The sequence below is a fragment of the Arachis hypogaea genome, chromosome 17, assembly GCF_003086295.3.
Source record: "Arachis hypogaea cultivar Tifrunner chromosome 17, arahy.Tifrunner.gnm2.J5K5, whole genome shotgun sequence".
NCBI classification, from domain to species: domain Eukaryota; kingdom Viridiplantae; phylum Streptophyta; class Magnoliopsida; order Fabales; family Fabaceae; genus Arachis; species Arachis hypogaea.
Genome location: NC_092052.1, coordinates 39,936,429 through 39,961,725, shown reverse-complemented (window position 1 = coordinate 39,961,725; position 25,297 = coordinate 39,936,429). Strand labels below are relative to the sequence as shown.

General features: G+C 35.5%; 2 protein-coding genes across 2 annotated transcripts; both read left to right on the top strand.

Moving 5' to 3' along the window:
- The first annotated feature begins 10,657 nt into the window (after positions 1-10,657).
- LOC112763187 (RING-H2 finger protein ATL43-like) lies at positions 10,658-12,428 on the top strand. Its single transcript, XM_025808922.3, has one exon. It carries the CDS (start codon positions 10,799-10,801, stop codon positions 12,209-12,211), a length of 1,413 nt encoding a protein of 470 aa, XP_025664707.2. The 5' UTR covers positions 10,658-10,798; the 3' UTR covers positions 12,212-12,428.
- A 2,415-nt stretch (positions 12,429-14,843) lies between these two features.
- On the top strand, positions 14,844-23,363 carry LOC112765053 (kinesin-like protein KIN-4C). Its single transcript, XM_025810916.3, has 26 exons — positions 14,844-15,318; positions 15,669-15,815; positions 16,116-16,268; positions 16,356-16,600; positions 16,724-16,863; positions 17,049-17,173; positions 17,277-17,313; positions 17,405-17,496; positions 17,614-17,730; positions 17,818-17,931; positions 18,045-18,128; positions 18,226-18,424; positions 18,765-18,874; positions 19,055-19,153; positions 19,238-19,351; positions 19,424-19,540; positions 19,658-19,738; positions 19,912-19,983; positions 20,061-20,177; positions 20,311-20,396; positions 20,766-20,837; positions 20,929-21,156; positions 21,330-21,474; positions 21,675-21,761; positions 21,875-22,423; positions 22,647-23,363. The coding sequence occupies exons 1-26, from the start codon at positions 15,199-15,201 to the stop codon at positions 23,067-23,069; spliced, it is 3,873 nt and encodes a 1,290-aa protein (XP_025666701.1). The 5' UTR covers positions 14,844-15,198; the 3' UTR covers positions 23,070-23,363.
- Positions 23,364-25,297: the final 1,934 nt, after the last annotated feature.

Sequence of the window (25,297 nt, the reverse complement as noted above, 5' to 3'; positions counted from 1 at the left end):
TACACTCGGTCGAATAAACCTCTTGTTCAGAAGCTCTTCCAACTAAGTCTTTAACTCTGCCAGCTCTATCGGAGCCATCCTATAAGGTGTAATCGATACTGGTCCGGCTCCCAGCACCAATTCGATCGCAAATTCAATTTCCCTCTGAGGTGGGAACTCAGGGATATCTTCTGGGAACACTTTTGGAAAATCTTTAACCACTGGTATCTGATCTAAGTTCTGGGCATCATCCAACGCATTAGCAGCCAACAGAATATAACCCTGACACTCCTCCCCACTACAGTGCACCATTACAGAATTCAGGTAATATCCCGTAGCTACCACCACTCCATTCTCTCCTTCCGGCATAAACCGAATGGTCCGCTCAGAACAGTCCAACAAAATCCGATTCTTCGACAACCAATCAAACCCCAAAATCATTTCAAGCCCCACCATTGGTAAACAGATCAAATCATGCACAAAATCTCTACTCTCAAGCTTGAAACCTACTTGTCTACAACCTGACCTAGTCATAACTGTCTGATGCGGAGTATGTACATGCAGATCAAAAGGTAATTCTGACACTTTCAAACCTAATTCCTCAACTTTAGCAAATGAAATAAATGAATGCAAAGCTCTAGTATCATATAATGTAACTAAGGGCTTATCACCAATTAGACATATACCTCTCACGACGGATCCACCTTAGAAGCATTCTTGGCATTCACAGCAAAGACTCGACCTTGATGCTGACTCTGGCCTGCATTCTGATTCCCCCCACGAGGGCAATCCTTCGTAATGTGGCCAGGCAACCCACACTTGAAGCAACCACCTAAACCAATCTTGCATGAGTCATAAGGGTGAAAACGTCCACAACGATTACAAGCTAAATCCGGAGAACTCTTACTCTGATTTCCTCTTACCCTAGCATACTAAAACTGATTCTTATTGTTCTTTCTAAAGCCCCCTTGGCCTTGAGGCGTATATCCTCCTCTCTTGAAGCTTTGTCCTCTCGGATGAAAATACTTGCCACGCCCACCACTAGAACTCCCTCCATGAGTGTCCTTAGATACTGCCACAGTCTTGGCATACTCCTCCACTACTCTAACCTTATTCACCAAGTCGGAGAAGACACGGATCTCTATAGGAGCCACAGCAGTCATAATGTTGTCCTTCAAGCCCCTTTGGTACTTAATGCACCTACAGCTCTCGAAAGTCTCCGGGTTACCCTGACACACCCGAGAAAACCTACAAAGCTCTTCGAACTTGTTGGTGTACTCAGCTACAGACATGGAACCTTGCTTCAGCTGCATTAGCTCTATCTCCTTCGCTTCCCTTGCAGACTCAGGGAAGTATTTCTTGTAGAAAGCCGTTTGGAACACCTCCCATGGAATGTCGGCATTCTGAAGCTGTAGCAAATAATACTCAGCTTGCCACCAGGGCTGGGCCTCTCCTGCTAGTTGATAAGCGGCAAACTCTACATATTGATTGAGGGGAACATGCTGCGCCTGTAAAGCACGCTCCATAGCCTGGAACCAGTGGTCCGCTTCAATAGGATTTGTGGACCCTCAAAAAATTGACGGATGAACCTTGAGGAACGTCGCCAAGGTCATCGGAACTACTCCCGTATTATCGCCATTTCCCTCAGCATTATCATTGGCATTTCCTTCTCCGTTCCCATTGCCATTCCCCGCTGGTTGGCCTAACCTCTGCATAGCTTGCAGAGTCGCAGTAGCATTTGCTTCCATGGTGTTCGCTAAGTTAGCCATGGCCGCCATGAACTCGGCATGGTTATCAGCTAGTTGCTCATTCCTACTTTCCCGTGTACGTGTTCGACCTCGCCCGCGAGTGGCCATGTAGGGTTCCTGTCTACACCAAACAATCGATATCAAGGTGATCAGTCTCAATATCAAAAGCCTAGTGCTTCAATTATCCTAAACAGGCACTCACAAACAAGCATGCTATGTATATATCAAGTAGATAACCTAATAGCATCAAAGAAAAGACACACAGAGTATGCAACGAAGCACAATCGGTCCATCCCTCAGGTTCACGAGGACGAACCGCTCTGATACCACTAAATGTAACACCCTAATTACCCTAAGTCTTACCTGGCACCGTAAAGCAAATGTTAATCAGAGATTACAACAGTTCTAAAGCTCATACGTATAATATATAGAAGAAATATTATAATCTAGAAGCCCGATGAAGGATATAGCTCAAAAATAGTATTTCAAAAGCACAAAACGTACTAACAAAGCTACTAGCTTGAGGCACAAGAAACAAATAAGATATATCAAAAGATAAGTATATAATATCATAGGAAACTAGCCACGACTCGCGAAGTTTAAGCCGGCTAGCCATATACAAGTATACAGAACCATATAGAAAACTGATAGTTTGAAACAGCTTATACAAGTTTTTCTCTCATAAATATGCCTCTAGGCAAAACGAAATACAAAAGAGAGATGTATAAACAGATAAACCAAAAAGACTCCAAAATAGTCCAGGATCCTCTGCTTCTGTTACCATCCCAAGAAACTCACCGAGGTGGGTTGTAACCTGCATCTGAAAAACACAACAAAGATATGGTATGAGAACCGGAGGTTCTTAGTATGGTAACAGTGCCCAGTGATGTAGGATATAAGACCCCAGGACGCCAAAGACAATCCTAAACTCCATATCCATCACAAGATTCAAGCTTAAAACATTCTAAAACAAATAAGTATAATATAAACCTTATCATAATTAAACCGGGTGATCTATCTTAAGGGATTTCTATTCTAACCAAACACCGCTGTCCCACAGCCTTCACCAACCTATCCTCCATGCGATCCCATCGCCACCGCCTTCCGAACCTCCTCAATCCTAGTAGAAAACATAATTAGTAACAATGCAAGTAATTCACAAGTAAAGGCATACAAGGCAAGTAGATCAGGTAAGCAATTAGACATGTTATTCAATTGGACATACAAATTTAAGTCGGCAAAGCAAGCAAACAGGTAGAAAATGCATATGATGAATGCCTGCCCTACTGGCTGTGATATCACATTGTCGGTTCAACTGCCAACCCGACACATCTCCATGGAAACGTCGCCCTACGAATTTCTCATATGGGAACCCCGAGATATAGTGCCTGGATCACTGTCCAGGTACCGGCGCCTGCTCGCCTATAGATTCGAAGGGATGCGAGCAAGATACTCTTGCCTCAGACCTCACATCTCAATGCAAGCGGGATGAACCACTGCCCTTACATCGCTGCCGCTACCTCGACAGGCGGGATCCAACCGCCGTCCCTGCCGGACGCACAGCGTCTCATATTCTCAGTAAAAACAATATTTTAGTGGTTTTCAGAAAAACATTTTCAGTATACAGAGATCCATTGTCTCAATCCGAGTGCTCGAATCAGCTCAGCCACTGTCCATTCATAACTCAGTTTCCAATGTCAAAAGTTCATCATTCCTTATCTCATATATCAATCATCCTCCACCCAAAGTCAAATCATTCTCAACATGCCAGAAACCTAAGCCTCCGTTTTCTAATTTATCATAAAACCATGCTCTAGAACCCTTAAGTTATATCCCATGTTCTAATACTCAAAATTAAGCCCAAAACTCTTAAAATGGTGTTTTAGAAGCTTACAACCTTGTTAGGAAGGTAGAATAGTTGAAAAACAAGAAAAATTTAAGAAACAGGACGTGTGCAGCCGTAGAGGGGTGTGTGCGTGCGCACGCCCAGGAAGTTTTAAGATGTGTGCGTACGCATAGGGGTGTGAGTATACACAGGTAACAAAATTTCTAAAATCTGTTCCCTCGCACAACCTGTGCCAGCGCCCCCAACAGATTGACCTTCCCGACGTGTGCGTCCGCACAGACCTATGTGTCCGCACAGGTTGAAGTTTTTCCTTGGATATGTGCGCGCACAAGCCGTGCTGGCGCTGCGAACAGAACGCACTTCCCTATCTGTGTGTGCGCATAAGTGTGTGCGTCCGCACAGGTCAAAATATTTGCAGGGGGCGTCCGCACGAGGGTGTGCGCCCGCACATATCAGAAATCATGAAATTCTGCAACTTTGCAGAATTTCAAATTTTTAACACCAACTTTGAAGGATCATAACTTCCTCTACAAAATTCCAATTTTCACAAATTTTATATCAATTTAAAGAGTTTTAAAAAATCTTTAATTATAAATAAATTTTAATTAATTTTGAAAACGAGGTCAAAGTTATGATCGTACAAAGTTCATCAAAATCCCAAATTTACCAATTTTCACCATGTACACAATTCCTTACCATACACATTCCAAATCATACCAAAACATCCAAAACTCCATTTTTCATCAAAATATACCTGTTGTATTATAATACACCAACCTTACCATATTCTCCTTCTCATTTCATTACTCTCAATTCCAACATCAACTATATAACACTTATGATCAAAATCACCATCAAACCCGGATTTGGATCCTCTAAAGTTTGATAAGGAACCAACTTCCAATCCATACAATCATTCAACAACATCATATCATTAAAATTCATCACAAATTAACCCAACATTTATCAATTCATCAACATTTAACACACCAACCATCATTTTAGTTCAACCTATCTTATTGGTCACTAGCCTATGTGTCCATGAATATTATATACTACATAGTGGAAACCGAAACCATACCTTGGCCGATTCCCTTTATGCACCAAAACTTTAATTTACCCCAAGCAAGCTCCCAACCACAAACCAAGCTTTCACTTCCACTTCAATAAGCACAATTAAGTTCCAAGAGCTCCCAAAGCCACAATAATCAAACTATATACATACAATTCACCTCAAATCAATCTAGGGTTCCAATTAAACATTAATTCACAAGGTTTTAGTGGCTCTTACCTTCTCCAACAGATTTACTAGCAAGAATCCAAGGCTAAGCAAGGATTAGAGCAAACCTAAACACCAAGAATCACAAAAACTCATTTAATCAAAAATCCTATAAACCCGAAATTTTGAGGAGAGAAACTGAGAGGGATTCAAGCTTTCCTTACCAGTTTTTTAAATGAGTTTTGTAGAGCTCTTCACAAGGAACGCGTAGCCGCAAACAGTGCGGTGATCAGAGCTCTCTAACTCAAGATATGAGCTTTGGAAGATTGAGATGAATAGTGCCCAAAAGGGTTTCTTCTTCCTCTCTTCAATTCAGCATGTGTGAGTGTGTTTAGTGTTGTGGCTGATTTGGTTCATTTAACAAGCCTTTTATATGTTGGGCTTGGGCCCAACTTGGGCCCGGTCCGACCCGTTAGCGTTTTTAGTCCGTTTGGCCCAACTTCGGGCCAAACCTTTAAAATTAATGCCCGGTTTTTTCATTTCTAACATTTTTCTAAGGTTTTTGCCGGTTTTCACTTTTTCTCTTGCGGTACCGGGCAGACTTGAACCGGTTCAACCGGTTCAACTACCGATTCACGATTTTTTACGGTTTTTTGCAGAAAGCACATTTTCTGACTCAGAAAAACCCACTGAGTCTGAAAATTACCTTTAAATCCTCAAATTCTCTCTCTAACTTTTTGAAGCCTAATTTGGGTAATATTAATTACTTAATTAACCGGTTGATTAGTCGCGGTTCTTACACCACACGTTGCATTGGGGATTGTTAGTGGGATTTCAATTTTATTTAATCTAACATTCAATGCTTTGTTTCTACTCTCTCTTCTCTCTCTTTGTTGTTTCGGTTGTCACTTCACTCAAGAAAGAAGAGTGAACAAGTTATCAAAGAAAAGAGAAGTTCAAAGAAAAATAGTGAAGCTATGAAGAAGAAAAAAGCTAGTTTGATGATGGCCTCTGAAGAAAGAAGATCCGAAGCATGTAGTGGCTAAGATTGTTGCCACTAAAGGCAAGATGTGAAGAAGAAGCTTCAAGATCTTCATGCCTAAAGTAGAAACAATCGGCCTCAGTCAGAGAAGAAGATCTCTATGGTGAAGCTCATTTTCACTTTTTGTTCATCCAAGACAAAAGGTAGCTATTGTAGCTACGTGGAGGAAAAAGCAAAAATGGAACAGATAGAGCTGTCAAGGATCAAGAGTTCATCAAGGGTCAGAATTCTTTCTTGGGGACAAAGTCAAGATGGAAGGCTCAGATTGATAAAGCTTGATGAGAAGGGATGAGAGAGAGGTACATGCATGTTGATTTGCTTTCGGTTTGCCTCTCTCTTCTCTCTGTCCAAACCGATTGTGTGTTGAAGAAGAAAATGTTGGTGGTTTGGTTGAACCGGTTTCAACCTTGGAAGCTTCCTCTTCTATAATAAGGGTGAACAGTCAAGGGTTGAAGCAAGGAGTTAGAGCACACGTTTGAGTTTCTATAGCTCTTTGAGTTGTTTATTCTTCTCCTTCATGGCTTTCATTGAATATTTCTTTTTCTCAGTGAGTCTGTCTGTGTTTCATTGGTAAAAGGCAAAATGTGAGGTTTTGTAAGAAAAAGCCAATGAGTGAAAAAAGGCAGAGAGTTAAAGAAAAAGCCATTATTATCTCAAAAATTCTTTGTATGTATTTCTGTTTTGTTGTAATGATCCTGAGGGGATTCTCTTGCAAGTTGGGTTAGCACTTTGTGGTTGAAAGCTAGATTGAGGTCTAGTCAAGTTTAGGTTGGGGTAGAATCTGGACTTGTTCCCTTGCAAGTTGGGTTAGCACTTTGCGGTTGAAAGCTTGGTAGTTGTCCAAGTCAAGTTTAGTTTTGGGGATAGATTCTGGACTTGTTCCAGATAGGAATGGGTAGTTCCTAGGGAAGAATTGGTATATGTAATCTGTTGATTATAGTGAAATTCCGTCACTAATAAACCACTATTTTATGGTTTATCTTGTGCTAATTTGAGTGGTTTTTATCAAGTCTTTGCATACTTATTCATACAATTTGCATGATTTTACATTTCCTTCCCAATTTTGTTCTATGGTTGAAAACTTGCTTCCTAAGCCTTTAAATTGTGTATTTTTAATGAACTTTTATACCATTTGATGCCGTGATCTATGTGTTAAGTGTTCTCAGGCTTTATAGGGCAGGAATGGCTTAAAGGATGGAGAGGAAGCTTGCAAAAATGGAAGAAACACAAGAAATAAAGGAGATGACCAGCAAGGATCGACGCGCACGCATGGATCACGCGTGCGTGTGATTTGGAGATTTTTACAGCGATGCGTGCGCATACCTGACGCATACGCGTGACACGCGAAGAAGACCATCGACGCGTACACGTGACATGCGCCACGTGCAGAAACCATAAAAGACGCTGGGGGCGATTTTGGGCTGAGTTTGGACCCAGTTTTTGGCCCAGAAACACATACTAGAGCCAGGAGACAAGCAGAGACTCAACAGACATTCTCATTCGCATAGTTTTTAGTTTTAGTTTTGAATCTTAGAGAGAAACACTACTTCCTCTAGGTTTCTTCACATTCATAGTTTTAGAGTTTTATGCTTTTGATTTAGATATTGAAGAGTTACTACCTCCATTGAAGTTTCCATTATTCTAGGTTGTTTTCTTATTCCTTTACTCTTTTAATCAACCATTAACCCTGTTCAGATTTAAGTATGGATACTTTTGATTTTGGGATTTATTAATGCAAAGAATTATTTTTACTTTTAATTAATTTTCAGTTATTATCTTATTTAGTTTACCATGTCTTCTTTTTATTCCCTTTTATGGTTTATGAAAATGGCATTCATGTCAATGGAGTAGACTCTTAACTTGACTTGGGAGTTAATTAAAAGAAGACCCTTGAGTTGGAATACTCAAGTGTAATTAGAAATTGGAAGTTGTTGGCTGACTCTCTAGTCACTCACGCTAATCCTTCCATAGAAGAGGATTAGGACTTGTGAATAAGATTTGGCTCAATTGCTTGACTTTCCTTTATTCGGTAAGGGTTAACTAAGTGAAAACAACAACCTCTTGCTATTACACTTGGGAGAAATTCAACAAGGATAGAACTTCCAATTAATCTTCTCCCAGTCAAGGCTTTTTATTTTGATTATATAAATTCTCTTGCTAATTTTCATTGCTTTAATTTACAATCATTTAATTTTCTGTTCTCCAACTCTTAAAATTTCTCGAAAATTTCTGACTAATAAAATAGCACTCTTTTGTCAACTCGTTGGGAGACGACCTGGGATTTCTACTCCTAGTATTTTTATTCTCAATTTGTGACAATTCTTTCTAAATTGATAAGCGGAGTTTTCGTCGGTTAAGGACTGTACTCGCAACGTTATTTCTATATTAATTTCTTAATCGGCAATTTTTCGCCACGTCAGTCACTGTTGTGATGGAGACTGGATGTAGGCTGCATTGCACTTAGCAGCTGAACCAGGATACTTCTGGGTGTGATTTTCTCTTTCTCATCTACTCCATTGCTAATTCTGTTGCATAGGAGACAAAGTTGAAAAATATCTCCTAACCGGTTACGAGACAAAAAGAAAATATCTCTTGACTTGTTATGAGATAAAAAGCAGAAATATCTCCTGAAGCTATCTTAAAAGGCAGAAAGTAATATTCAGCAAAAAGAGGGGCTAAGATTCAACCCCCCTTCTCTTAGCCACTGATTACCATCACAAATAACAAACAAACCAACACAATCACAGCATATGAACGGAAGCATAAAAACTACAAACATAAGCATCAACAATGCTATATTTCTAGTTAACAGTCTTACCTTAAAAGTTTGAATATATTCTTGACAGTGGAGAAAATATTATTATTTTTATTTACTTCAAAGAAAAAAAGGTTCGTCTATGAATTCTAACATTTAATTTATATCATAAAAAATATGATTACTTTCTGGTGGGTTGCTCTTGATACTTTCCAGCAAAATAAGCTCCTTGATCTTGGTTACAGTTTCTTGTAAAGTAAGAATTTTAGAATCAATAGACAGTTACAAAAGAGACATTACTAGTTTACTGAAACAGAATAACGCTATTAGTGCCTAGGCTAATGGAGATTCTAAGCAAGCTACCTTTCTTGAATTACAAATTACTAGTACACATCGAAAGAAAATTGATAACAAAGTAACATACAGATTCTCTAATTCAAACTTTTTACCAATGGAAATTACTTTGCGTTTCGACCACTTCCCCACCAACAATCATATTGATCACAACACCATCTCCAGAACAAGTCATAAAATCTTATCAATAATAAACCAATCCACCACCCCCTGGGAGCATAGTGAAAGAATCAATAAACCAAACCCTAATGAGATTGATTCATAGAAATGATACCATACCATCTTGAATTGAAGCTTGTCACAAAATTTTAAAGAAATCACAAAAATCAAATCACAAATAATCCAGAAATATAAATTATAATGAACAAAATCAAAATCTCAAGAATAATAAGAATTAGAAATATAAATTATAATTAACATAAATCACAAAAATAAGAACAATGCTGTAATAATTAACAATTTCACCAAAGTAAATTAAGAATAAAGAGATAATATGATAGAAAACCCTAAAACCAGTAACAATAGCAAGATTTATAGACTAACTAACAACAATTATTCAATCTAGTAACCACAGCAAGGTTCACAGATTAATTAAGAAGAATTATTCAACAATTATTCAACCCAGTAACAACAGCAAGGCTTACAGATTAATTAACAATTATTCAACCCATAACAAATTCACAGATTATTCAACAATTATTGTTGAAAAAAATACCTAGAAGCTAGAAGCATAGAATAGAGCAGATCGTAAGCAAAAGGGGGAGCAGCGCTGACCGGTGGAACAGAGATGGTGCCGACGACGGTGGAACAGAGATGGCGCTGACGACGCTAGAATAGAGCTTCGTGACGGAGGCAGGAGGCGATCCCGGCGACTGTGGTTCCACTCTTGAAACGTTAGTTGCATGACCAGGAGTGAGGGAGTGAGCTTCGAATCTCCAACTTGCGACGGTGGCAGGAGCAGTCCAACGACTGATTGGAAGTGAGGGAGTCAGTGAGCTGGCATTGAGAGGAACAACGAGCTCGAGGGTGATGGGAGGGAGGAAGTGTGTGTTGCTGTTGTGCTGTTGGAGTGAGTTAGGGTTGCTAGATTGGTAATTGTTAAGGGCTTAGTGAATCAGCTAACAAAACGACAGCATTTTTTTTCAAATTCAGAAAATCGACCGAGTTCTGGTTTGGTCCGACCAATCAATTCTTAACCAGTTTAACGGTTCAACTTAGGTTTTTTATTTTTATAGTTTTAACATATGATTGAACCGTAATTTCCGTCGATTTGTAATTTGACCGGCCGATTTGAACCAGTTTTCAAAACATTGGGATTTAACAACTATGGTCAAAGATAGTAGGTATAGTTTGTGAATTGAATTCTACATATATCAAAGTTCCATTATTGTTGTTGATACGAGGGTTATTTTAGTGGGTGGTCTATAAGCACTCAGAATTTAGAACATTTTTTAATAAAGAGAGAGTCAGCAATATTAAGGGAAAATTAGTAAATTACCATTGACGAAGTAGGATTAGATGTGAAAATTTTTATCTAATACAAACAATACGAAGAGCGCACACACATATACAAACTTTATTTTGAGGGACCAATTAAGGTCACACAATGCAAAATGCAAATTTTACGTACCAAATTATAAGCTTTTTCATTATTCAATCAAAGCTTGGCAAGTTTTTGGTGTTTGTGTTGTCTCAAGCTCTGAAATGTTCTCTTTTTAATTTTTCCATAAATTCCTACCATAGATTCTCTCCCCAAATAGCCTCCATCCTCTAGTTTTCCTCATCCACATATATATGCACTCACAATAACAATGTGCCTTTTCTTTCCCCTTTACCATCTTATACTACTTTTCTAATGCCAACAACAGAAATAATAATTAGAAAAACCATTAGCTTCACTCTTGCACATGACATGGGTGGTACCCTTTCATTCAATCCAATATTCAACCTCACATTTTCCTTTTTCCTCGTCACGGTTACCACCACCTTTACCCTCATTGGCCCCTTCATTGTTGCCGACGCCGACGACGATTCTAGAGAATCTCCCCCTTCATTCCCCAGTTTCCAAAACTCAACGAATAGGGTACCATCCACCAACGGCATATCGACAAGAAACTCCAACCATTTGAACAGAAAATCAGAGCCATTAAAGCCAAGCACGATTATCGTGGTTGGTGTCTTAACCACCTTGTTCTCTCTTACATTTATTTTCCTTCTTTACATCAAGCATTGCATCCATAGGAATAACGAAAACCAATCCCATCAAGAAGGTGAGCCACTGCAGAGAAATGACTCTGGCATTGATCGTGGTGTTGTGGAAAAGCTACCGATTTTTCGATTTGGATCGCTAAGAGGACAAAAAGAAGGGTTAGATTGTGCAGTTTGCTTGAACAGGTTCGAGCACACAGATGTTCTTCGTTTGCTTCCAAAGTGCAATCATGCTTTCCATGTAGATTGTGTAGACAAGTGGTTCGATGCGCATTCAACTTGCCCTCTTTGTCGCAATAGGGTGGAGCTTAAAGACATCGTCCCGAGGGAACAATTACAAGAACAAGGAGAAAGAGATGAATTAGTGGAGGATATTGAGAGAGGAACCTTTCGGAGAGTCTCGGGGAGGCACTCCTCGGTGTTGGGGGAAAGAGAAGGTGGCTTCTTGGAGATTATTACACATAATTCAAATGAGAAAAAGAATAAAAAAATGAAGTCTTCTAGTAGCACCAGGTCATTTCACACTTCTTCTAGAAGCTTCGGAGGCTTTGTTCGCCCAAGAAAGGACAAAACGTTAATGGCAAGGCAAGAAGGTAATTTTAGTAATAATAACAACATAGGTAGTAATGCAGAGCACCATAGGTTGCAGCACCAAATTATTATTGATTCACCAGTGGCCTCTTTCGTTAAATCTAACGGTAAAGGAGAGTCATCATCATCACATCCTCATCATAGATGGAGTGAAGTTCCACAATCGGATCTTTTGTACTTGACTTCTGAGATGATAATCAATGATGCTGCTTCTTCTGTACCTGGGGAAAGAAGAGCAACTCATAACCACATCGTTAGCAATGAGAATAAGAATAATGGCGGTTTGAAGAATTTGAGGAGTTTTTCAGAGGTTACGGGAATGAGTAGGTTCTTAGGAGGGAGCAAAGGAAGAGAACATGGCAATCACGAAGAGCAAGATAAGCAACACTGTGTGGGGGTTGCTACAAGGTGGTCAGCTTGGAGCTCAAGGTCACAACGACCGCAAGCAAATGTTCAGTCGGGATCATAGTTACAGGAACCCAATACGTTCTGATATGGAAACGAGTTACGTCGTTTGTAAAGTATTTTACGTGAAAAATATACATATTAAGTTTTGGTACGCAGATAAACTGATACATGAAACGCGCAAATTGATGCTCAGTATGCTATCTACTTGGTGAATTCATGTAACTATAGTCGGGATTGTTTGTTATCAAATCCTAATGGAGAATGCTATTATTTTTGGACGAGCTATTGTGCTAATTGATTCCTTTGTTTCTTTAGATTCTCGACACCCATAACACACAAAGATTGGAATCTGAATCGTTATAAGACAATTTTGTAGCTAACATAAGGAAACCAATGAGTATCATCGTTCTCGGTTTTTGAAGGATGGAAAGTAGAAAGTGAAAAGAAAAATTATATTTACATTACTTTTTGTGTAAACTCTTTTACACATTTTTTTACATAAAACATAGTTTTGCTAAAAAAATCAACTTCTTTAAGAAAAAGACAAATTCTTTGGATTGAAGATTGTATTACTGTATATAGTAAAATTTTGTCTTTAACGAAAGGTGATATAAATATCATTTTTTTAGTTGAAAATGAAATCATTAGCTACATGTTCGCTAAAAGTTATTGGTCACTTATATATATATTTTAACACCACAAACATAAAAGTATGTGAAGAGAAGAAAAAATTAGAAGAGAATGACAATTTTAAAGGTAATTAATATTAATATAGTATATCTAAAAGTGGGACTATCAGGTTGGATGTCTAACACTATAAAAGAAATGTATTTATTTTTCAGGTATAAGTCATTTCACCAACACCACCTCCCCCTCTTTAGAGTTTTTTCTCCTCCATCGATGCTCTAGAAGGTTTTTTTCAATCAGTTGCAACTGGTGGGATTCGAATCCGAAATTTTTAGATGGAGAAGAGAGACTATACCATTTGAATTATAACTCGTTTGCAAAGAATTGTAATTCTTTTTTTTTTTTTTGGACGTGTTCAGTTTTAGAGACCAACCGAACCAAACCCAAACCCATAAACAATGATCCCGTAAAGGCAGCACAATTTTTTTGTTAATGAGGCTATGCATTGAAGACCCTTGTTGTCTGTAATGAGCCAATGGCAAGCCCAATTCTATTAGCTTAAAGGCAGCACAATTTTTTTGTTAATGGATCAAAACTCAATGACAATTTTTGTTTAAGGTATATTGAAGTTTGTTAAGGGGTTATCTATTTTCTGTCCCCAAAAAAAAAAAGGGGTTATCTATTTGAGTTTTTGGATCAGATCCAATAAGTGTGTTATCTTTTAATTGGTGGATATTATTTTAAACAATAAGATTTTGGTGGCATATTTTATTTTAAGCAGTAGAATAAAAAATAATAATTTAGGATTAATTATTTTTTATTTATTGTAATTTGTATTTACAATTTTAATTTGAATTTATAATTTTTTTTACAATCTTGAGAGCAAAGTTGTTTTGAAGGGAAGGATAATAATAAAATTAAGATTGGGTTATAAGCCGAATTAAAAAATTATACTATAAATAAAAATATCATGTAATAGTATGAATATACATGATATAATTAAAAAGTCTAATTTCTCTCTATATTCTTTAATACAATATGTCTTCCGTTTGATTGAATTAAATAGATATCATCAAAAATACTCTTGGGATATTTAAAAAAGACAAAAGGAAATTATTATTTTGAGATCAAAATATTTCATTTTGGATAAAATAATTTTTAAAAGAAAAATACTATCTTGACTGATAAAAGATGATTTAAATTTGACAAAATAACTATTTTCATAGGTATTTTTTTATAAGTAGCAAATGTCTTATTTATTTAATTCAAAATTTTATGAAAATATTCGTACAATTATTTAAAAGGTATGTATCAAAAAATTGAAATAAAATTATCTAGACTCTAGACTCTTTTTAGTTTCCTTTTAATTTTTTGCTACATGCATAACATAAACTGTCAAATTTTGATTTGTAGAAACTTTTTAAAATGTGTTTTTTATTTGGTGCATTTTGCATTGTACCAAAAATATTATTTTGTACAAAATGGAATCTTTTAAATATCAAAATAATAATTTATTATAAAAACACAGTCTAACAAAGAAAACAAAGATATATATATATATATAACACAAGTTCACCAAGAGCCAAAATGTTATTGTGTTTTTTGGATATAAAAAATCGAATCTTTTAAAAATCAAAATAATATTTTATCAAAAAATGTTGTTTAACAAAGAAATAAAGGCCTAATAAAAAACTAAGAAATAAAAAACATCATAAGTTCATCAAAATAAATTAATTTAACATATATAAGAAAAAGCCTGCAGGTTACATCAAAAGTTTATCAAAATTGTTAATTTTTTAGACAACAAAAAAAAATGTTTATCAAAGTAAAACATAGGCATAAAAATATAATAAGTTTACCAGTTTATCAGCGGAAATTCTAAATTAAAATTTTAAAAGCAATGATGAAATCAAATTAGCTATGGTGGGGTTTCCAAGTGGGGACAAATTTTTTCCTCATATATGTGCCTAGTGTACCGTTATAACTTCACTAATATTCGTTGTTGCACGTGACTCGCCCGTGACATACCCTTCATTTGAAATCGGACATGAGCGCCTTTTCTCTTAAATCCAGTTTAATCCAAACTCCTCAAGTCCGCATTCGAAAAATCGCACCCTCTTTCTTTCTTCAAATCACACACCAAACTTCAGAAGCCAGAACCCTTTCGTTCCTCCATTTTCTTTTCCTTCTTCTTCATCTTCTTCCCCTTTTTCTCTTTCTCTCTCTCACATCGTTCGAAAAATTCTGTTTTGAAACTTCCAAGCTCCTGCGTTAAGTACGTTCAGTAATAGATCGAAATTGGAATGAATCTGAAGACCAATTTCACTGAGTCGTTGACACTAGTATTTTTTATTGGGTTCTAGGGTTCTTATTTTTTCTGATTTCCTTTTGAACACTGATTTTTTACCTATCTATTACGGAATGGAGCATTCAGATTCAACACAGTGTGTGAGAGTAGCAGTAAATATTCGCCCTCTGATCACGTCGGAGCTTCTTCTCGGATGCACCGATTGCATCACTGTCGTTCCCGGAGAGCCTCAGGTATATGAAAAGCCGATGGTCCTTTTGCTGTTAGTTCTAATTATTTTGATAATTTGATTAATTTCTGATTTCTTATGAACATTTGTATTATACTCACTAATTTGAAGCTTTACCATTTTGTTTGGTTAATGTTCGGAAGCTGGGTTGTAATTTTTAATTCTTAATTCATAATTAGTTTACTTTACGTTTGAAAGCTTACGAATCTGTGAAGATATATATGTATAAATGATCTATCTTTATATGTTGTTTACTGTGTCTTGTTAAACAGTGTTGAATTCATGTTAATGTATATATGGCGAAATGGTATGAAATCTTCTATCGAAATTGATTGTAATGGTTGTAACTGATAGGTGCAAATTGGATCTCATGCTTTCACCTATGATTATGTTTACGGTAGCAATGGTTCACCCTCGTCTTCAATATATGATGATTGTGTAGCTCCACTTGTTGATGCCCTCTTCCATGGATACAATGCAACAGTTCTTGCATACGGTCAGGTATAATTTTCATTATTATAGATGGTTTTGAATTAGTGGCTATGATGATTTAGAAGCTTGTTTCTGTTAGGATTTGATTCTTATCATCCTATTTTTTCTAAATATAAATAGAATTTTCAAAAATAGACCTGGGCATAATTTATGCTTCAAGCCCTCTCTTTAGCAAAGTGGCATGCTAAATACATAACCATTGTTTAGTATCTAATACAATACTCAAGCTTTTATGATTCATGTTTTTATTTCATTTTATACTTTAATATACGTTTTGATAGTTTGTCATTGGGTTTTTTTGGTTCTCAGACTGGATCCGGAAAGACATATACAATGGGCACCAATTACACAGGGGAAGAGAGCGCTAGTGGAATTATCCCTAAGGTGATGGGGACGATTTTCAAGAGGGTTCATACGATGAAAGAATCAACCGAGTTTTTGATTCGAGTGTCATTTATTGAGGTAACAAAATTATTGTTTTCTACTTTAAATGTATTTTTCTAACTGAAGAGAAATTAACTTTAAAACTTAAACTGTTTACAATGATAGATATTCAAAGAAGAGGTGTTTGATTTACTTGACATTAATTCATCTAGAGGAGAAGTGGCATCCACTGCCAAGGTCACCGTGCCAGCTAGAGTTCCCATACAAATTAGAGAAACAGTGAATGGAGGAATTACACTGGCGGGTGTTACTGAAGCTGAGGTTAAGACAAAAGAGGAGATGTCATCTTATCTCTCACGTGGTTCATTGTCACGTGCTACTGGAAGCACAAACATGAACAGTCAGTCAAGGTAACCGGCCATAAAATGATTTTTTTATGAATAAGCTTGTTTCTTTTATTTGATAAAAATTGAATCCAACATATTATTATAGTATGTTGATGATGACAATGTGGTTTTATGTGTTTTGTCTAGTCGATCACATGCCATTTTCACAATCACAATGGAGCAAAAAAGTGGCGATGATGTCTTATGCGCCAAACTCCATTTAGTGGACCTTGCTGGCTCTGAACGTGCAAAAAGAACTGGTGCAGATGGCATGCGCTTGAAAGAAGGTATTTTGTTTCATTTGCTACTAACAGTATATGCAATTATACAAAAATATATCTTAAACTTATCTCAAACTGTAACAAAATTTCAAAATTTGAGCTAATTCTTTCTGTTTCTGCTTGATGATTTCTATAAATGTAAGTTGTGAATTATGTTATTTACTAATTAATTATGGTATTTCATGGTTTAGGTATTCATATCAACAAGGGTTTATTGGCTCTTGGGAATGTAATAAGTGCATTAGGAGATGAAAGAAAGCGAAAAGAAGGAGGTCACGTACCATATCGTGATAGCAAATTAACTCGGCTACTTCAGGTTTGTACAACATTATTTTAACTTTTAAACAATACTGCTAAAGTGCATATGCCATGAATGTATAATATATTATCATGATAAGTAATTGGTCGATAATATGTAGGATTCTCTTGGGGGAAACAGCAAAACAGTGATGATAGGTAAAGTCTTCATGCTTAGTGTGTTATGACTGCAGTTTGAAATTCTTTTCCTTAAGACATGTATGAATTAACTTGGTTGGAAATGTTGCAGCATGTGTTAGTCCTGCTGACACCAATGCCGAAGAGACGTTGAACACTTTAAAGTATGCAAACCGTGCTCGCAATATTCAAAATAAGGCAGTTGTAAGTGATTTAAATTATTGTCTAATATGAATATAGTTTAATTTTTTACTTTCATATGGGTGGTGTTGTATCACATTTCTTATGTTTTGGTGTTTTTGAAATTTTCTTGTATTTTAGGTTAATCGTGATCCAGTTGGAGCTCAATTACAGACAATGCGAAGCCAGATTGAGCAATTGCAGGCTGAGCTTCTGTTTTATCGAGGTGATGCTGGTAGACCATTTGAGGAACTTCAGGTACTTCATTTATCTTAGAAACTAGAAAGCATAAATGGTTGAACCCTTATATGTCAGTTATAGGTTCCAATGTCGTTTTCTTCCCAGATTCTTAAACACAAGATATCCATCCTTGAAGCAAGCAATAAAGAGCTACAGCGTGAGCTTCAAGAACGTCGAGTAACTTGTGAGAGTTTAGCTGAACGTGCTTGCCTTGCTCAGGTCTTTCTACATTCCTATACTTATTAGTATCATATAAAATATTACAATTACGATACTGTATTTTATTTTGCATCAAGCTGTTGGGTCTCACTCAAGGTGGTGAATGCTTTTAGGTGGAAAAAGACCAGTTGGCCATGAAAATAGAATCATTTCGAAATGGTAAATCTTGGGATGAGATAGATTCAAATTCAAATCAGGTTTGAACTTCGATAAATCAAGTCATTGTTGAGGCACAATTATTCTTTTCTAATGAAGTAGAGCCATCACTCACTCATGGTTTGAACTTATTCGTAGGACTATGACCTAGTGAAATCTTATGTGTCAAAGATTCAAGATCTGGAAGGTGAATTGTTGCGTTTGAAAAATTCAAGCAAAACACCAAACCATTTGGTTGAGTGGGTTGATTCGGTTGACAGTGGTTTCCCATCAAAAAATTCGTTTGCTTGTGGTAATGAGTTCTCATCTGATGATGCCAAATCTGCGGACATAACAGGTAGCAATGACTATGGAAATATTATTGTGCAGTATGCGGTGTATTTTTAATTGATCTTGGGTTTAGGGTTGCACCAAATCTTTAATATTACAATTGATTGTTAATGCTAGATTTACAGTAGAATTTTTATATTTTAATACTCACGGATGGCAAATCTGCATTTGAAGTTTAAAAGATTACAATTGATTGTTAATGCTAGACTTGCAATGCATTTTGATCTTTTAATACCACTTTAAAAAAATTGATTATAAATTTGTATTTGCAGTTTCATTTTAATTTTGAAAATCATATCTGATCCTAAATATATCAATAGATGGTTTCTAAAATGGTACATGTACAGGTAATGCAGATGATGTGGAAGATCATGCTAAGGAGATAGAACACTCTTCTCTTCAAGAGAAGTTTGATAGGGAACTCAAAGAATTGGATAAGAAACTTGAACAAAAGGAGGTAAAATTGCTGGATATAGTTTTTATCCTATATAGACTAAATATTTTGTCTTTTGTATGCTAGTATCTTTACTAGAATTAGCTGATTCAGAACACATGTGAGGTGTGATATGCAATTAGTACATGTTTCATTCTGATCTTGTAAGATGTTTGACTGGGTAATTTTTTCCCGCTGTTGCAGGCTGAAATGAAACTTTATAATAATGCTGATACATCGGTCCTTAAGCATCATTATGAAAAGAAAGTACTCGAGTTGGAGCAAGAGAAGAAAGTTCTGCAGGTAATTGTTTTTTGTAATTATATTTTAGTTGTATTGCATTTGAAACTTACTGCATAATTCCATTCCTTTTCTATGTTATCGTAGAGAGAAATTGAGGAACTTAGGTGCAATCTTGCAAATATTTCATCCACCTCGGATGAAGGTGCTCAAAAGTTAAAGGCGGATTATCTCCAAAAGTTGAATGCTCTTGAAGCACAGGTGAAATTATTATTTCAATGTATTAATTCTTAATTGTTATCCAATGCGTTGAACTGATTGTTTGGCATTTAGGTCTCTGAGCTGAAGAAGAAACAAGATGCCCAGGCTCAACTATTGAGGCAAAAACAGAAAAGTGATGAGGCTGCAAAACGACTTCAGGATGAGATCCATAGAATCAAATCTCAAAAGGTGCAATGGTCTTGGTTGTTTATGAAACTTGCATTTTTAGTTTGAAGCAGAGCGATTCAGTTTTGTTTTACCCCCACCCTCTTAAAGGTCATTACTGACTGCTTATTTCTTCTTTAGGTCCAACTGCAGCATAAGATTAAACAAGAATCTGAACAATTTAGGTTATGGAAAGCTAACCGTGAAAAAGAAGTTATGCAGGTAATGTAATACGGGAGAATTTAGTAATGGTATTAAAGTTTTATCTTTTTTTATACTTTAGTTTATTTGCTAACTTACTACCATATAAAGAGCGACTACTCTCTCAGGAGTTTTTAACAAATGAATTAGTTATGAAAATGAATCTTCTAATACAAAAATTCCTAAATGACCAGCTGAAAAAAGAAGGGAGGAGAAATGAATATGAGATGCACAAGCTGTTGGCATTGAATCAACGGCAAAAGATGGTATGTTGCAGTTCAAATCGCTGCCGTAATCTAATTTGGATGCTGTTTATTCCCACTAATTTTGTGTTCACGTGCAGGTATTGCAAAGAAAGACAGAAGAAGCTTCCTTGGCTACAAAAAGGCTAAAAGAACTTTTGGAATCTCGAAAAACTTCCATGCGTGAAGCCGCAGGTGGGAATGGTCCTGGAATTCAGGTACTCCCCAATTCCAAGTTTATGTTTCATTTATTTTGTTCCTCCCTAACACCAATTATTGCTTTCTTTTGCTGGCTATTTAACTTGACTTCCAGTGCAATTATTGCTCTAACATATCTATTTCTCTTTGAAGGCTTTGATGCAGGCAATTGAACATGAGTTGGAAGTCACTGTCCGAGTACACGAAGTACGATCAGAATATGAGCGTCAAATAGAAGAGTATGTGTTATTTCTATTTATAGTGTCTTCTAAAATCCAGAAGTGTAGATACCATGTTAATGGTTGTATGTGAAATAGAGAAATGATGCATGAAATAGACAGAGTGTACAAAGTCATTCTTTCCGAGCTTCTATTTATTATGTAAGAAGATTTTGATTACATTTCTCTGTATGAATTGAACTGAAAATATGAGAAATCTGGATCATTCTACAAATTATCATGTTATGCATAAATATTTTAAGAATAACTGCTGGTGCATATATTAGCTTGAATTTTGGTGCATATAAATATTTTAATGCTGGTGCATATACTGCTGTTTGTTACTCATATTAGAGCTTTGCTTACAAACTCTTTGAATGGTTGATTCAGGAGGGCTAAAATGGCAAAGGAGATCAGCAGGTTAAGAGAAGAAGCAGAGATGATGAAGCAAAACAATACAAGGTGAAAAAGGCTTCAGTTATATACTGGATGTAATTAACAAACCATCTTTTCCTTATTTCTTTGCAAACTAATTGGCTGGTATTTAATGCAGCGATGGTCTCATCTCGATGTCTCCTGGTGCAAGAAATTCTAGGATTTTTGCTCTCGAAAATATGCTTTCAACGTCTTCTACAACCCTGGTGACTATGGCATCTCAGTTATCAGAGGCCGAAGAGCGTGAACGGGTATTTAGTGGCAAGGGACGTTGGAACCATGTCCGAACCCTTGCTGATGCCAAGAATTTAATGAATTTTCTGTTCAATATAGCATCTTCGTCAAGGTAGCTTATCTCATCTGCTGAGGGAATTTGTCATTTACTCATTTTTAGTCTGATGAAGATGTCTTTTAGAGAAGTAAAATTTGGGACATTTTGCTGAAATGCGTTATCTGAACTTTCCTTAATTATTTAATGAGGATATTAGTGGACTTATTCATTGATTTTCTTTATATCAGATGTGTAGTGAGAGATAAAGAAGTTGCCTGTAGAGAGAAGGAGATCGAGATAAGAGACTTGAAAGAAAAAGTAGTAAGACTAAGTTGTTCCCTTAGACAGATGGAAATGCAGAAGGCTGAGCTCATTCATCGATTGAATTTGTTGGTTAGTATAATTGAGATGTCTCATGTATTTCCCTTTTTTCTAAGAAACCTTTTTCTTTTCCAAATTTAACCGTACTTTATAAAAAATGTTGATGTGGATGTTGATTTTCCTTGATGCACCAAAAACAAATGGAGAAATATATCTATTAATGTTACTTTGCATCTCCATTCTCAAATGAATAATAATTAAACTTTATGCAGAGTGCAAAGAGATATTCTGAATCCATAGGAGAGTCAGGATATGCTGACATAGGTGTTGGAGCACATAAGTATGACCTGCGCAAGCCGGTAAGTTTCACATATTTGACTCTCCTGCGATGACACCTCCAAAGGATTATATGTTGTCTGATTTATTTTTTATGGGGATGTTTTTAGTTATTAATCAATTGGTTATCATTTAGGAAAATCGACGATCTACCTTTTTATTTGAGGACATGGATATATCAGAATCAGAATCAGATGGCTATGAGGTAGAGGCAACTGATGATGAATGGGTAGAGTCAGGAAAATTACATGTTAGAAAAAGAAAATCTAAAAGAAGTGTGGAAAGCAATCCACCAAATACCAGTCAAGAAGATGTTAAAGATGATTCAATAGAAGGATCTGGTGCATCTGGCAACATTGCATCGGAAGTTTGCTGCTCGTGCAGTAAAAATTCACTTTGCAAGACATCAAAATGCAAGTGTAGAACTCTGGGAAGCTCTTGTGGGAGCTCTTGTGGTTGCCGTGCAAGCAAGTGTGCCAACAGAGTTGCATCGGAAGAACCGGCATACTTGGGATTGGTTAAAGGGACTGGAAATGATTCTAGTACTGAGGAATCCGAGAAAGACCGCATTCTTGCTACTCAAGGTGCTGAATTGCTGCAGGGTGCACTAACTGATGTGCCTACTGAGACCAACAACAATGGTCATGGTTCAAGAAAGGCTCTCTCTGACATTGGAAACACACAGGTGCTTGATTTATGTTTTAAAAATCTCTCAACATTGGAAATTCATTTAATTCTTTTTCCCCGATTAATTAGATTGTAATTGAATGTAAAATTGCTTCAAACTGCCATTAGTTTCAGTATTTTGTTTTTTTGGTATAGCTGCCATTACTTGCGCTTTTGTTGAATCTAAAAGGTTATGATAATGATAGTCTTATTAACAAATTAATACTGTGTTACTTTTGCAGGCCAAATCAAACATACAAAAGGATACCCAGAGAAAGAAATGGCGGAAATCCAAAATACAGCTTGTTCCAGTTCCGGCAACATCCATGCAACCCGATAATTCTGAAGCCATTAAGAAAGAAAATAATGTAATTATTGAAGCTATTGCCTCTAACAACATACCACAGAAAGTGCACTCATTCAGATCTGAAAATGCTTTAGTGATCCCCAAGGTAGAGAATAACTTCATTGAGACAGATATCCCTTTGAGAATACCACGGGCCATGCGAAAACAAGCACCTTCGATTGGTGGCAGCATTCCATTGGGTGACAGGAATGCTAGTAAGCAAGAAGAATCTGTCAGTAAGAAGGAGCCTGAAGCTTTTGATGCCAGAAGTCCAATCCAACAGAAAAGAGCACTGGAAAAAGAGAACAACGGTCGTTAAATCTTGTCTTTTTCTTACTCCACGGTTGGGTATGAAATGACTAGGAATGTGTACCAAATTGTTGTTTTTGTCTTAAGCAGACAAATATAGAAAACTTGTCTTTTTATTTTTCATTTTTTAATTAGATTAGATAGTTCATGTAAGCGATTCTATGCTGGAGATTGCTGATCTTCAGATGATCACATCTTAACTACTGAAGTGTAGTTTATGTTTGGTTTAGAGCATGAACAAATCTTGAATGCTAGACCAAACTTGTTTAAATGATTCTTTTAAACATGATTTTTACTTTCAAAAGTAGGTTTATTTGAATCAAGAAGCAACATTTTGTAGCTTTGGCTTTCAATTCTTACCGTTGAGAATTGATTAAAAAATTTATTCTCTCAATTATTCTTTTTTACCTTTTTTTTTCTACGTACACGGTTATTTTATTTTATTTTTTAACTTTTTTTTATTGTCATTTTTTTTACATGCAAATTATTTTCATTTTATTTTTCAATTATTTTTTTTCATTTTCTATCTTTATTATGATTTTTATTTAATTTTATAAATTTGTTTATTTTTATTATTATAGTTTATAATTATTAGACTTCTAACTAATACTAATTAGCAAGTGAATTACAAGGTGATTTAGGATGAATTTGATAAAATTTTAAAAGACTAAAATATTTTTTTAATTATTACGATTCTTTAATTGTATTGGTAACTAAAAGGTCAAAACACTTTTGAAAAACCAATATACCTTTTTGTTAATTATAAAATACTAAAATGTCTTTTTTAAATATTACGATTCTTTAATTGTATTAGTAATTAAAATTTGATTATAAAAAGACTAAAATAGTATTTCTGATGATTATGAAAGACAAAAATTCATTTTAACATTAATTATAAGAAGATTATAATAATCTTTTAGAACAAAGACCGTTTAATTTGTATTAGAAATTAGAATTTAGAATTTAATATTAAAAAAATTAAAATATCTTTTTAGTTATTTTAGAAAGACAACAATGACTTTTTAGGGTTAGGATTGTTTAACTAAACTAGTCATAGACATTTCAATTTGAACTTAAAAAGTCAAAACTAAAAGGTTGGTTAATCTTAAAAAAATGAAAATGTCTTTTTAAGATTAATGTTGTTTAGTTGAATTATTAGCCGAAAATTTGAGTTTTATTTTAAAATACTAAAATATACCTTATAAGATTAAAGTTGTTTCATTTTTATTCTAAATAAACTTGAATTTAATTTTAGAGATACTAATATAGCATTTTTAAAGTTAATGTTTTAAGGAGCATTTTAGTGTAATAATCAACTAAAGGGTATATTAGTCGTTTTGTTTTTAAATTTTTAGTTTATAATACAGTTAAACCAAATTATTCTTAAAAGAAAAGTTCACTATAAGCATATTTTGGTATTTTCACAAAATGAATTAAATACTTTTCCACCAACATGAACCTCGCCGCTATTAATTTTGGTTGCATCTAAAATGTTCCAATAAATAAATTTGAACATCAGTATTGTAGTTAATATAATCCATTGACATTGTTGAATGGTAGATCTAAAACTCTATATTAAAATGGATATCATAAAATATTTGTATAAGCATTCTATATCATTATATTTTAAATATCTCATTTATACACTTGTGTGTTGTGAAAATAATTATAAAATTGAGTAATAGATAATAAGTTGATGAGTAAATATTAATAAATGTTAAATATTAATAAAACATATATATGAAATTTTATTGAAAAAATATATATCATTGAATAATAGTTGAATTATGTTACAAATTATGATAGCCGAGAGCCACAAATAGTGTTTTTGAGCTGGCCTTTTCTGTCAATTTACCTAAAAAATTAGGGTTATATTAGTCCTTTTCTTGTTCCTATTTTCACAGGAGGAACAAGTGATAATTTTCGTGTCAATTATGAAAGGTTTAAATTAGTGAGTGACACGTGGATGTGGATGAGGAAATCAAAATAAGCCACAAACATTTCGTGGATGGGTTTCAAACTTTCAATATGCATGTAGAGTTTATTGGACCGAATAAGGAATTAAGGACCCTCTGGCAAGTGGATTGGATGGTAGATTGCTAATTGAATGATTGGTTCCAATATCATCGTATAAGACAAAATATTATAGGATGTGAACATGTGATGATGGAGGAACTCTTGTCTTCATGCTAATGCATGCTAAGCTGTGATCAAATTCACCTCTCATCGTCTCCTCCA